The following is a 15,750-nucleotide window of genomic DNA, read 5'->3' on the forward strand; positions in this document are numbered from 1 at the left end:
CATTAGTTATATTCATATGCATCCAGTTGTGGAAGTCTTCTAGATGATGAAAATATTCATGTTTTGACAATGTGAAATTAAAAAAAAAAATTTTTTTTTGACAGATAATGGAATCTAACTTTTAATGCAATCTCCTGGTTCCTATACTTACTTATATTTGGGAAAGTTTTATGCTTCTTATTAAAAAGTAGTTATAAGAAGTTTGACTTCTATGAAAAAAAAATTCAATATTTAATTTCAAAATTTCCAGTTTTGGATATCCTTTTAAACTTGCCTTGATGAATCAGTTAACTAAATTAGAATAATTCAAGGAAATAAGTGCAGCAAAAATGTGTGTATAATTTAATAGGCTGTAGAAGGAAGTCGTGTGGCATCCATATCAGTCTTTTTTAACATGTATTCTATGCATAAGAACAGTCTTTCATACAAATGAGTTGTAAGAGTAAGCATATAAAGGCAAAAATGGTGAAAATAAATCTTGGTTAAATTAGGATTTGCTTTATAGAATTTAAAAGTAAAGTATGCATGCTAATGAAAGTATTCAGTATGTACACAAATTATATGAAAAATTTAGTGTGGTAAATTTCAAAACAAGTTTACAGGCAAAGTGCTGCTTGTCATTCTCTGTGCCAAGTTTCTCACCTTTGAGATTTTTTTTTGGCCAGTTGCAGTTTGTAGCAACAAACAGTGTACTGTCTGCAAGGCCCTTTTTAATGGGATTAGGAAGTATGGTGTTTGGAAAATGAAAAGCTGTCAATCTCAAAGGGTTGAGAGTAGAACTAGATCTTCCAGGTGTACCACATGTATCTCCATCTGAATACTTTTGGATATTTTGTTCAATCTTTTGCATTAAAAAAGTCCAGAAGCTTAAATTTTTGCAATGGGATGTCTCTCTCTCTCTCTCTTTTTTTTTTTTTTTTCTTGTAGTAGAGGACATAAGCTTTCCACACAGGTTATGGAGATTCAAACTGTTTGGATGATTATTAAATCGTTTTCCAGCTTTATCACTATTGAAGATGAGTTCAAGAAATAACAATATGTTTCATTTTTGCTGTCCTCAAGATACCTAAAATCAAATTTTGTATAAGTAATATCAGGAACATGCATTCTATCACTCACTGAATGTTTGCAGAATGTTATCTTATTCTGAATATTAAAAAATAAAAATGATAGCAGCAGAAATACTTGAAAAATCAGTGAATTTTATACAGATTCAAAAATTTAGGCAACAAGAATGCCAAAATATGACTTAAAGTCTAAATACTAATAAGTCTAAATACTGAAAATGCATTGTTGATGATTAAATGGAGGGAGAGGCAGAATGAGTTTTTAAAAAGAGAAGAAAATTGTTGAGATGAGCAAATTTTGTTACCTTCAGGTTGCATGAGAAAATCATAGGAGAAGCAGTCAGAAGGTTAAGATTTGGAATCTAACAGAACACAGAGATGTGAAAATTGTATTCTTATTTCTTATGAAAACCAGTTTGGAGCATTTAAGCATCAAATGTGTATTATCACTGAAAATCTGATTGTATAATGTTTGTGAGCGATTGACATTCATTTAGAGTTGTAGAAATGTAGTTTGTAGAAATATATTTGCAAGGAAATTAATAGTTTGTTTTTAAACACAAGTTAAGTCCATAGTTGATCTAGCTCATAGTTATATAATATGTTTTTGAGACAAAGATCTTATGCAGCAGTTCTTAAATGCTACAGCATACTATAGTTCCATATAAGATGAAGTATGAAACATCAGTGGGTGATTTTTTAAGACCTAAAAATGATATTTCAATGGCTATGAAAAATGATCATAAGTATGAATGTTCATGGAAAAATGGCCATAAGTATAACTGCTCATGAAAAAATGGTCATGGATTACCAAGGCCAAGAAAGTAAATAACCATGCTTCTTAGGTCTTTGAGACATCAAAGTGAAAAGTGACCACCAGAAATGGTAACTTTAGCAAAAAAGATACTTTCAAAGAAAAAATATGACTGTCCTACCTTATTTATTGACTTAAAGTTATGTTTTATTTGTATAGTTTGGTTCAGCCCAATTTTGTGAATAGGCACTTCAGACCACCAAACTGATTTTATATTTAACTAAATAATTATTATTAATATATACTAATTATTTGTATTAATATAGACTATATATAATTGTTTTACAATATAGTAAAGTTAAATTAAATTTAAATAATTCTTTTGCACCATTGCTGCAAGGAATGAAATTTGAATTTAACAAATATTCTCTATTCATATAAAGCTAATTAAAGTAATTAATTAGCTAAATTTAATTAAGAAATTTTAATTGCAAAAATAAAAAAAATTAATGCTGCAAACTAATTTACAATATCATTTAAATTCTAAGAGCATATGTAAATTAAGTGCATGTATCTAAAACCATGAAAAAATATATAATATTCTAAAAAATTAATCTCAAAAAATTTTTAAAACCAAATTAAATTGCATAATTGTTGAGCAGGCAGGAGACAGACTTATTAAGGGGAAGTTGCCTCCAAACCTAATTATTCAATTACTCAATTTGTGTTTCATCATCCATATAGGCAAGGGTAAAAGTATATTTCAAAACCAAAAGTCAAATGAAATGTTGTTAATTACTAAAAAAGAAATTTAAACTAGTAGGAATTTTGAGAATTTTAGCAAATAAAAAGACTAAGAATTAAAATAAAATATTAATTAAATGTCAATTAAGAGTAGAAAAATTTTTTAGAAAACCAAAGTAATTTAGAAACAGTTGCCTATTGGAAACTCTCCCTACACGAATTATGCATGTAAACCTAAAAAAACAATATAAAAATCTATCAATATATAAAAATAATAGTAAAAAGGCTTGTAAATAGCAAGTTTTAATTTAACTTACCTAGTACTACATAGAATTCCCGAGTGTGGACTGGCATTTGCTAAACTATGTGAAGTTGAGTAGTTTGTTAGTGCTAACTGTATAAATAGAGGACACTAATACAATGTAAAGTTGAGTGTTAAGCTGCTACCTGTGAGAGCTATTGTAAAAACATATGCTGTAAACTTTAATAATGTGAAATGTTTGTTTTGTGTGTAAAAATTTTGCTAACTTTGAGGCATTGTTAAAATGTGTAAAAAAGTAAAAATTGTGAACTGCTACTATTTGTGAAAATAGATGTTGCAAACTACTAAAGATGTAAAAAATTGAAAATTTTTTAGTAAAATTAAAAGTTCGAATAAATATTTTGATTGAATTAATTTTAATTTGAAGTAAAAAAAAAATTTTTTGTAATAGAAAATTAAAAAAAAATTTTTTTTAAATCACAAATTGAAATAAAGAATTATTGTAAAAATATTTTTGTGTACTAGATTGCATTATTTAAAACTGATTTTCTACAAGTTAATCAAAACTTTACCTAAATACTGGCCAAAGGTAAGGAAAATTAGATAAAAATCTTCACTCAATTTGGGCTATAATTGAGACTTTTGAAAAGAGTGGGCCCTTCATTAGTGAAAGGAAAGAATCCAGTATTGATAAAATATACATGTTTACAAATTAATTTATATTTACAAGTAATCCTTTAACTCTTCAAAATCCTCCATTAAATTGTGTTGAGACCTGGTTAATAACTTAAACATTAATTAGTTTTATTATTCCTTCCTTTAAATCTTCTATTTCAGTACATATATTTTTTATTCTAATTATTTGGCTATAAAAGTGTTACCTGTTACTTTTTTAGAGATATTAGAGTTCTAATTAATTAGTTTAATAGTATCAAACTGGAATGCCCTCCTTTTATCATATAATTAATTTTTTTGTGTTTAATTATGAGCAGGTCTAGGTACTTAATATTATCTTGATTTATATTAGTTCTATTAAATGTTAAACTGTCTGGGTAATTTTTGAATTGTTCAAAAGCAGAATTATCATTGAAAGTTGGAATATCACCAGTGTATCTAAATGTATTTGCAAATAACTTTTATTTCATTCTTGTTCAAACTAAGTTGGAATTTGTATTCATTAACAAAAAGAAATAGGTTGCATAATTGTGTAGAAATGTTTGCTCCCTTTGGAATTCCATTCACCTGCTGAAAGATCTTATTATTGAATTTAATGTAGTTATTAAATAATGCACAATGTAGGTCAGTTTTCCATCTTTCAATTCAGAGGATGCTTAGCATGTCAAAAAAAAGTTGTGGGAGTTGCATTGAACTAGTATAAAGTTCGTCCAATGGTAGAGAAGTATAAAAGTTTCAAAGTCTGATACAAATATTCATGTTTTAGCAATTTTAAATTAAAAAAGTCAATTTTGTGAAAACTGTGAATTCTAGCTTTTAATATGATCCCTAGTCGCTATATTTATGTTTAATAAAAACTTATACTTATTCTAAAAAATAAAATGCAAAACAATTTTTTAGCAGGTTTTTTTCAAGTGTCAAAAATAAATCTTTAATTTCTTTCATTTGGGGATGCGGTAGTTAAAGAATTCTCTGCTATCTATGAGAATACTTGTAGTTTGCAAACTGTGTTTACTTTCCAGTTACGAGTATATTTGGGACATGTTGTGAGTGGATGCATTATATCAGCTTTAGCAGCAAACGTGTTAAGAAGCAAATTAGGATAATTTGAGGTTGATTATTTTTCCATTTAATATGATTCAGTGATATTCCTCTCTGATTTGCTAGTGCACAGCATTCTTTAATTTTCATGCAAGTAATTAATCCTATAAATACATCAATAAAATTTACATGTGCTTTCATTACTTTAAGATCATAGTCTAATTCTAAAAAAGAAAAAAAGGAAAAAAAAATTAAGACTAGTGTATGAGAGTTACAAGTTGACTGTATGCCAATCCTTGAAAGCATACTGCTGTTCTTTAAAACGTGAATTTTTTTAAAGTGTATGAATGAGATCTCTTTCTGAAAATTTTCTATTACACAAAACTTTTTATGACAATCTGCATCTGTTAATATCAGAAATGATTTCCTAAATTGATATTTCATTTTTAATTGCTTGCAGATTTTTATATTTTGCTCTTCCTTTTTTGGAAGTCTCTGAATTTGAGCCCTAAGGCATGATCTAAAATTTAACATTAAACATCTCAGTTGTTGTGTAGGCATTAAAACTGTGTGTTTTTTAGCATGATTATAATATATAAAACAGAGAAACATACAAAAAGTTAGATTTCCTAATTTTTAGAAAATTGATTTCATATATCTAAAAATTGCAAAAGATTAATATTTGCATGATTCAAAACAGATTTGTAAGTTTAAGTCGAGAACCATGGCTGTGAAAGTGAAGCTTGCAGAACTTTGATGGACATGGCATACTTTCCATAATTTTCCTATTTCTTATGTTCTTTTGGTGTTATTGAACTGGCTTGTCGCACATATTGAATTGAGTTTGAATTTTCATAAATTTGAAAGTTTGGTAGGAAAATTTGAAACTTATGCAAAGCTTTTAATTACATTGGAATTAGTCCAGTTTACTCATTTAGGGTTTTGCAGTGTATGTTAAACATGCCCTTGATGTAGGTAGGAAGCAAGATATGGCATGCATGTAATTTAACTGTGGCACATTCATTACTCTATGAAGTTCCATGTACTGTTACATTAGCTTTCTTTTGAAAAATGCCATTAGAGCAGCTTGTTTAAAAATTTTAACATTCTGTGTTAGCTGCTTCTTTAATTGGTTGTGGATGGTCTGGCGTTTATAATTTTTTCTATGCTTCATGGTGTATAAACTCTGGATTATTAAGTTATGACAGTTGGGTGTGTTAAATATTATTCTTATGGCAAGTCTCTTGGCTACATCTGAGAAAGTTAATGTGCACTCTTTATTGAAAGAAGGGTTTATTTTTCATGGAAGTTTCTGCTAGGCCAATCGTACTGTACTGACCATTTCCTGCATTTCATATATAGGTGGCATCTTATTTACAGTAGTTTCTCACTATCATGTAGTTTCATTAGAATGTAACTATCTGTGTTTGTGGTGGTTAGCTTTTAAAACTAAATAATGTCTCATGATAAATTTGCTAAATGTCAGATAAACAAAAAATGCCGTATAAACATATTGCAGGATATGCAGATTTATGGATCACTGAAAGAAGATGTGCAGAGTTGCCTGTTCCAGGATATGCTTTCTCACAAACATGCAAGAGAAGGGTTCATATGGGAATTCATGTTTCAACTGATGAGATATTAGAAGTGTACTGGTAGAAGTATTCTGTATGAAAACTGCTGGAAAAAGCAGGTGTTAGAGGACACTATGCGAGATCTTTTCCGAGTCTTATGATGCTGCACTATTTCAGCAATGAATCTGCCTATATGTATTTCATGTATTTGATGGATAAATTATAATTTGGATGAGGTATTACATAAGTGTAGATAGACGTGCCTAAAACAGTACTATCTGAATAAAGCTGTTTCTCAGCAGTGTTGTATAAACGTTTACCTATGCTTGTAGGAGATGAATTTTGTTACAGTCTGCAACTGATTATACATGCTGTTGTGCAAACATCTGTAGAAAAGTTCGTGCATCGTGTGCTGATTCAGAACAAGCCTGAGCTAGGTATAAAAAAAATCATTTCTTGAGATCCAAATGTGCTAATAGCCATTTGTGTGCAACGATTCCAGCCATATTGTATGCAACACATTGAAGCATTAGTTGCAACTGATTACTTTGCGCAATCATTATTTGCACAGTGATGCTATCCCAAATTTCCAAAAATCATTCATTTGTTATTGACATTTTTTATTAATGTTTGGGTAGGCTTCTGAATCTGCAACATGGGTAGCTAACTCAGAGGCAATCTTCATGCTATTGTCTGTAGTTAGCATTAAGTATTATTCCACCTGAGTATGTGGTGTAGCACCATCAGTGATTATTTCATTGGAGTTCCTCCGAATGTCACTCAGTTCTAACTTATGATTATTTCTTAGATCATGACTTTATGGTACTACGTAATGTTGCTCTTATTATAGATTAATTGATTTGAATGTGTAAAAAAAATTTTTTTTGGGGGTGTAGCTAAAAGCCAGCATTTATGTATATCCAGTTGCTCCATTTGACAAACTCCAAGATGCTATTCAATAGATCTACAACACTCTGTTTTCTATGGAGTGCATCTGTTGGTTTCTGTGAGGATAATTTGCTGGTTTTCTATATATGTAATCTTTTCTTGTTGCCCATATAATCTGGTTTGCAGTGAAGGTTTTGTATATTGCACTCTCAAGTTTGGCAGCTTATTATATTTTACCAGTATTGAATTAACACTCACTAAGGAAACTCACTTGTTGCCTTTTAATTATGGCTGTTAATATAATGGTTGTTATTTCATCTCCTTGTTGAACTTTGTTTATCTACCTTAGCAATCAACCTCTGTATCTTGTCTTTGATATTGGACATCTCCTTACTAACAACTACATGCTTCCAACTGTGTGAGGATATATGTATATATATATATTATATATATTTATATTCAGCAGAAAAATTTACTCCTAGCATTTAGCAACTCTTTTCTCAAATATCTTTTGTAGCCTAATGGTGTATAGTTCAAAGAGGTTTTCTTGTGCATTCATTTTAAATGGATAGAAAGTCTGTATCATATAATGCTGAAATCCATCCAATCGCAAAAATTTAAGGCATACAGAATGATGCATTATGTTGAATTGGACTATGTAAGTAGGATATTCAGCTTAAAAACCTGGACTTAAATCAAAAGGGCCCACCAGTAGCTGATTGGTTGAAACCACTGAATACTAGTAGTTTGACTTGGCTTGGGTTCAAACCCCGGTCAATGGATTGGCTGCATGGTTCATTTTTGTGGTTTTTCCCATGGTATGAAATGATGAATTGTTAAAATTTTATGAACCAGTTTCCTTTGCTCAGTCATCGACGAGGGCATCTCTACTTTTAGGCAGATAGCCTTTGCCATATTCAAATAACCTAACCCAACCTTAAATTGAAAGCTTCTAAAATTTTCCCCAAAGAATGTTAGTATTGCTTTATATTGTTGGTTATTTAAAATTTTGATTTGAATATTATTAGTCAAAAATTTAATATTTCTCATGTTTACTATTATGTAACTATAGGTAAGCAGCATTGTATTAGTAGCATGCAAATTCAAAGAATAACAGGTCTAAAAAATATAAATTATAAACACAACAAACGAGTGCAGAAAAGGGTTACCAAATTAATGAAACTATTAGAATTTTATCCACACATACACACCATAAATTTTGGGGGTGTGTTTTGTTATAGTTTATATTTATGCAGCTGTGCACTGTTATGTAAAAACCATTCATCCTTGCAAAGCTAAAAATAAAAAATTTATCTGCCCCATTTTGGGGGGGCATTCATAGTTCCATGTGCTTTTTTTTTTTTTTTTCATGGCTTCATCTTACAGTCTGCACTCATACAGATACTATGTAAAATGCATATGTCCATTGGTCCTTATTCTTTGTGGCAGCACACCAAAACCATTTAATGGTCATCTTCTGTAATGTTAGTACAAATGTTTTTGCATCTCTGGCTTCCTTCAGGTGTACACATAGTAAATTATATATGTTAAAACTCATCCTCAACTTGTCACTGAGAAGAACACTGACCTCTTGTTATAGAATCCTGTTCTGCGTTCTCTCTGTGGTTTCATGTATTAATGTGAGCTTTCTTTTATTGCAAGATGAGTAAAATAGAAACCATTGGCTTCCTGGCTTTGTCATTAATCCTTCTGCAAACAGTTAACTACAATACTGAAGTTTTGGTGTTGCAAGCTTTAAATCAGTTACTCTATAGTTCAAGTTCCTGTCATGGTAACCTGTTATGGGCAGAAATTTATCTTGAGAAACCATTGTGTTTTAATTTTTATTTCCTTGTAGAAGTAAAGGCCATTTCGATCCGCAATCCATTTGGATGTTTTTTTACGTGACATCTGTACTTTACAAAATGGATTGTAATGTTGATTTAAAATGGATTCAAAATAATTTTTTTTCATGATGATTCAAAAGGGACTTTTTTCGTGACAATTCAAAAGAGATTTTTTTCATTTAATATACATTTTTATGTGAGGCCCGGTGGCGCAGTGGCTAGCCCATTGCGCAGCAGCACCACAGATCCGGGGTTCGATTCCAGGGTTGGGCAAGGTCAACTCAACCTTTCATCCCTTGATTTTCATCACTTTGGTCGATAAATGAGTACCAACTTCACTTGGGGACTAAACACTAGGGGTCCTGCGACAAACTGACCACTTGTTCAGAGCATATGCTTATGTACCCCAGGGCCCACAGTCAAGAAAGCAGATTTTCGGGCACTGCTGGCCTTGGCCCATTAAGGCTTTTAGACCACTGAGTTTAGTTTTTTTACACATGTATGTATCTTGCTCAACTCAAAACTGCAAATTTTGCACTGCTGTAACATCTGATGGTGCTTCTTCCTTTTTTATTGTGATCAGCAGAACCAAACATTTATATATATATATATATATATACACACACACACACACACAAGGTAATCGAACAAGTTCTTGCCATTTCTGATATGACATTGGAAGAGTGAACCCCAACATAAAAATATTCGTCAAACCTGGCGATGAAGTGGTTAGGATAGGAATCCGGACATTGACCAAGAGTATTAAAACGTGTTGCATCGGTACTTCAAAACATAACACACAGCAACTGTTTAAAATGGACACGTCAAAGGCACTCGTTCGGAGCTGTTTGCTGTGTGATTTTAAAGTGGGCCTGTCAGCAGCAGAATCAAGTTGCCAAATTTACCAAGCCTTTGGGGGATGATGCCGTTAACGAATGAATCCAGAAGTTCAGGTCAGAGGATATGTCTCTTAGTGATGCATCATGTAGCGGTCGGCCACAAGCGCTGAACAATGAGGCCCTGAGAGCAGCCATAGAGTGACAGTAGCCAAATGTGTGGTGAGCTTACTGCACACTTCCAGGTATTTGATGAAATGATCAGACTCCATTTGCACCACATAGGAAAGGCATACAAGCTGAGCAAGTGGGTACCTCACTCACTGTCCAATGCAAACAAGCAACAGCATATTTCTGCCTCTTTGTCTTTGCTTACTCGGCACTGCAAATAATCCATATTTGATCGAGTACTCACCAGGGATGAAAAGTGGGTCCCGTATGATACACCCAGGCATTGGTTGTCACTGTGGGATGCTGTGCCTCACACACACTGTGAGACCGCCTCTATGCAAGATCATGCTCTGTATCTGGTGGACTAGTCGTCAAGTGGTGCACTATGAGCTCCTGCCAGTTGGCCAAACCATCATGGCAGGCCTGTTCTCGCAGCAGTTAGAACATGTGCATTAGGCCCTGATGATGCATAAAGAGCCGGTATTGGTCAATCATAAGGGTGTACTCCTCCTTCATGACAATGCGAGGCCACATGTGGCTCAGGAGGCCAGAGACACCATCCAGCAACTGGGCTGGGAGACACTATCCCATCCACCATACTCCCCACACACCTCGTGCCAACTGACTACCACCTTTTCCATTCTTTGGACAACCATCTTCGTGGGAAATCCTTCAGTCCTCGAAAAGGACCTGATGGACTTCTTTGCATCCAAGACTCCTGAGTTTTACCGCGATGGCATTGCACAGCTAACCACTCATTGACAAAAGGCACTGGATGGCGATGGTGATTACTTTGAGGATTAGTGGTGGTTATTGTATGTTTTATGACTTTTCCACCCTGACTATCCAAAATGGCAAGAACGTTTTTGGTTACCTTGTATATGCACCCTCTCATCCAGCTTAAAAACCCTTACCTGGCCTGTATTTTTACAATTGTTGATCATAATCATATACTTCCAAATACAGAAGTATTTTAAATGACAAAAATATTTGTTTTGGCAATGTGAAATTAGAAAAAAAAATAATAATTTTCAGCAAATAATGAAATTGAACTTTTAATATGGTCTCACAGTTCATATACTTATATTTTGGAAAATTCTATACGTGTTACAAAAAAAATAAAAATACAAGAAGTTTGATTGCTGTATGACAAAAACTGACCAGGATATTTTATTTTAAAATTAGCAGTTTTTGATATCATTTTCAACTTGCCTTGAGTTTTCACTTAATTAGAATAAGTGGAGGAAATAAGTTGAAAGGAACTGCTGCAAAAAATGTGAATAATTGAATAGGCTGCAACAGGAAGTTATGTGGTCCCCACATCAAATTTTTTAGAAATGTTTGTGTAAGATTCCTGAAAAGAATTTGTCTATAAATTGTTTAAAAAAAAGTTTTGTGGCAGGCAACTACTTTGTCACTTGTCTCCGCTGCTTCTAAATGGCTAACAGTTCTCCACCTCCGAGATTGTTCCAAGTGATATAGTTGCAAAGGAAAGAACTGTTTCTTAGTAAGCTAGAAATCGAACAGACTTCAAGATATTATGTGGAGCAGTTTTTTTGCATTCAATGCATAATCATGGCCTCATTTGTCTGTCAGGAAGATATGACAGTCTGAGTTGGATAATGACATTTATGTCTTTTGCTCATCCAAATTAAAAAAAAAAAAATTATCAGTTGCTTCATGAATTACTTCTATTTTTTTTTGTATGCAAGGATAATTTTAAGATATTAGTGTATGTATGTGTTTATATCAGTTGTATGAATTTTCTTTACCTAAAGTTCATTCATAATTGCTTATATTTTTTGATTTTGTATACTTTTCCCTCATTGCTGTTATCTCTTTCAGTTCTATTGCTGTTGATAATTTAGAGCCAGAACTACAAGAATGTATTTCAAAACTCAAGCTATCTGAAAAGTATTTGTATTATAATAAAGGTCTTTAATGTTAACTAATACATTATTATGTAATGAATTCAAATTAATTTTATACATAGCTTTATGTGTGTTTTTTTTAAGAAAGAAAGTTATAAAGTATTCTGCTGTGGATGTAGTCTTTGTTTCTTTGAACATTTTAATATGTTTTATTGATTAATGTGAAAACATAGTTGTGATTAAGTTTTATACATTGTGTTGTTGATAGTTGCAGTTAAAAAGTTTCTCCTCAACCACTTAAGTCCACCTTATATGCTTTTGTCTAGTATGCCAAAATTTGCCATTTCTTGGTTACAACATGGAATGTTACAATCAGATTCTGTTAGTTTTCAAGTTTTGTTCCATAATGAGGAAAAAGTACAGTAAAGAAATAATATAGTAGTAACAAGTAAAAAATAGTTCATTCATTAATGCTACTATGCATTGTATAAAGCTGTAGAATATATTTCTGATTTGCTTGTTTATTTCATACACAGTGGTAAAAATATAAATAAAAAAAATGTGATTATTTCATGAATAGTAAGCTTTTTGAAAAAAATCATGGAAAGAAGTGTGTTTGATAGCTTTCTGTATTTCATAAAGAACAGGGAAAATAAAAAAAGGGAGGTGAAAGTTTCCATACTTTTTTTTATCAATTTTGTAACTAAATTTTTACTTATGTTCACCATTTATATGTATTTTAGTATTATTTTTAAGATATGTTTTTTTGTTCCTTTTTTAATTTAAAAGGTTCATGTTATTCTTTTAATAAATTGGATATAATCTTTAGCTGTTCCTGAAGCGAGTCTCTAACCCTGTTTAGTTACATTAAATAAGTATGCATATGTACATTAAATTTTCTTGTAAGAATGCATGTGTACATGGCTGTGATTATTGTAACTAGTCCTATAATTTAAGAATATGTGTCCCAATTTGTTCAAAATGAATATAGATTTAAATGAATATAGCTGTTATTTTGTATAAGCTAATCATAAATTAATGTAGTGGATTTCAACAATGAATAAAACAGTTTTAATAATATAAAAATATTTAATATTGTCTAATTTATTTTTTGGTATCTTATATTTAAAACTGCTCACTCTTTTAGTGTGTTCTTTCGAGAAGTGATTTCAGTTTAGGCTTGTGTTTCAGAAATCATGATATTTACTTTTAGAATTTAGGTTCAGTATTACATCAAAGTTGTAGAAAATAGGTTTGGTTTGATTGTTTAATTATGGATGCTTATGTCTAAGAGGACGGATGCCTTTGTGGAGGACCTTTTAAAATGAAGTGGCTCGTATACATATAACATATGGAGAAAACCATGAAAATGCCCATACAGCCAGCCTGGTTGCTAGGATTCAAACCACGGACTGAATTACCAGTGTTCAGTGACTTTACCCATGGCCTCCAACTAGTACGGATTCTCTGTAGTTTCTACAGAGATTCATGAAAAACTATGAGCTACAAAAGTATGGGAAAAAACTACGGATTTTACAGAAACTGTAGGAAAACTAGTACGCAGAATGGAATCAAGTAATTCATCTGATGGTTGGGTGAATACTCGTGTCATCATATATCATGTGTTGAGTGTATTGCTGGGTTTGAAGAGTAGCCAGTCATAGATAAGTAACTCCAACCATTAATTACTTGTCTGTAGTTCTCTGCACTCCCAGGTTCGTTGCTACTGTATAGGACTTGTTTAGCCTGCCTCAGCTCCATTGTTTAGATTACAGTGAGAGCGTAGCATGTGTGTCTTGCGAGCTGTGATTCAGCTATAAGTTTTTTGTTAATTATGCTGCTTCAAACGAAGAAGCTAAAATTATCAAAGCAGAAATTTAAAGATTCATATTCTTCAGAATTTCCATGGATTAAACATCTGAAATTTCTGTGAATCACACACATTGCAGTGTATGCAACAAAGTCTTCTCAGCTGTGCATGGCGAACAGCAATGACTGTAAACAGTATGTTTTTCCCCAAAAGCATAAAGAACTTGGCATTGTAAAGTCTAATAAATTTCTTCTTAAAAGATGATGAAATAGATGCTGTAAAAGGCAAATGCTATTTTGTTTGATTCTGTGTAAGATTTTGGAAAACCACATATACTTGTTTTTCCAAAATTCCATCTAGTCATGATTTAATCTGCATGTATGCAGAATCTATCACCACTCGGGCCATGACTATGAAGTTAGTTGGTGCCTTCTTTTATCTACAACTAAATCATAACATATGTATTAAAAAAAACTCTTCCTTTGCTAACCCTGTAATGCTTCTTTTTGGCACATTTGCTAGCAATAAGCTAAGTGTAAAAAATGATAGGAAAGGAAACATATTGAGAGAAAGTCAAATTCAGGAGTAAATTGTCATAATTGGGATTTAGTTTCATCAGATTAAAAAGTCGCAGTCAGGTTATAAATATTTTTTAAAGTTAAAAGAAATTTTAATGAATAATTTTCTTGTAATCACACTTGAAGCATTTTTCAATCTGTATTTAATTTACTCGATGGAAGAGCCAAAGTAATGTTAGTTACTTGATGGCAAAGTAATGTCTGCTTGTTAGCAATAACAAGGAGATAGAAGCACTTTTACCTTTTAAACATTGGTTAAATCTATAATAAGCGCATTTGATTATATTTAACTTTCAGAATGATTGACAACAAATTTGATGTGCGCAGATATGCATCTCATCGTTTGATGGCTATGTTCTAAATCTGTGCTGCAATCTTCCGATTCATCGTCTCACTCAAAATTATAACCATAAGATATAACAGTAAGTATGTAAGATAAAAACATGTAAAGGAAACTTCTAATTTTTATTGGCAGTAGTCCCTTTTATTCTTTAATTTGTGTACTTCTATTTTCTGTCCTAAAAGTTGAAACTATTTATAACATATCTATCTAAACTGTGTCATTTCAAAATTAATCTCTGTCATAAGATTTTATGTAATGCTACAATGCAGACATCTCTAATCCAATCACTGAATAAGATTTCTATTAAAGTTATATTTTTTTCTCTCTCCCACATTTCTTTTGAATGTATCATGCGCTTTTCTGTTTCCTTCCTTCAAACCCAACATATTGCTACCTGCATCACTTAAGATTCATTGTCTGAAGATATGCTAATCTTCCAAAATTGTGGGGTGTATAATGTGCCCATGATGATGTACGAGTCAGAATATGTGTCTCAAGAATTAGTTGTCTGGTAATAAATTATGTGGTATCTACGGCTGCATTTGTCTGCAGGTTTCCTCATTCTGTCTATGCAGTAAACCTCCCCAATCTATTATATATACAATACCCGCTGTTTATTAAACTCGCTGGTTAACCAACTCATCTGCTTATTGCATTGAAATTTCCAGGAACCAAAACAAATACATAGTAATCAATAGAAAAACTGCCTTTTATTTAATGCATTTTTGCAGCTTATAAAACTCGATTTGGAAAAGATTGATTCTTCAGTGCCAGAGCATACTACTTAATGCCAATCAAAATTTTTCTACTTCATCTATAGTGACCATTTTCGCAGCAGAAAGAGACATGTCTCTTTCTGCAGATATAGCTCCAGACATTCAGCCTTTAGGCCAGTGTATGATAAATGCTTTCAAATGTCATTACAGAACGAGATGTTCAGAAAATGATGAAAAGAATAGAATTTTGTGAAAATGCAAGCACTTTGAAGGAGACAAGCAAGTTGATATATATGATAGAGGCCATGCATATTATAGTCATTGCAGGGAGTTAATCTTTTAACCACTTGCGCAAAAAAGACGTGCCAAGCACGTCGAGATGCTTTTGTCTCAAACCGCGAGTGATGTGAACACCACATCGATAGGCATTTATCGCGAAAAAGAAAATAACGTGGTGCACACGTCGCCTAACAACGAGATTGTTTATTTCTCGAGTTACAGCACTCGAGTTACACTCGCAGGTGAGGAGCCGTGTAAATGAGACACTTTACCGCTTGTTATATTGTAGCGTAT

At 32.1% G+C, this 15,750-nt stretch overlaps 1 protein-coding gene across 1 annotated transcript in view; it reads left to right on the forward strand.

Annotated features, from left to right (window-relative positions):
• The window catches only part of Sfxn1-3 (Sideroflexin-1-3), an 88,067-nt gene extending 75,249 nt beyond the window's left edge, over positions 1-12,818 (forward strand). Inside the window, exon 11 of the mRNA XM_035357168.2 lies at positions 11,705-12,818. Coding sequence (XP_035213059.1) covers positions 11,705-11,801 — 97 coding nt within the window. The 3' untranslated portion in view covers positions 11,802-12,818. The remainder of the gene's footprint in view (positions 1-11,704) is intronic.
• Positions 12,819-15,750: the final 2,932 nt, after the last annotated feature.

This window comes from Stegodyphus dumicola, chromosome X1 (genome assembly GCF_044657685.1).
Source record: "Stegodyphus dumicola isolate Sdum_Otavi_A_Nest chromosome X1, ASM4465768v1".
Taxonomy (NCBI): domain Eukaryota; kingdom Metazoa; phylum Arthropoda; class Arachnida; order Araneae; family Eresidae; genus Stegodyphus; species Stegodyphus dumicola.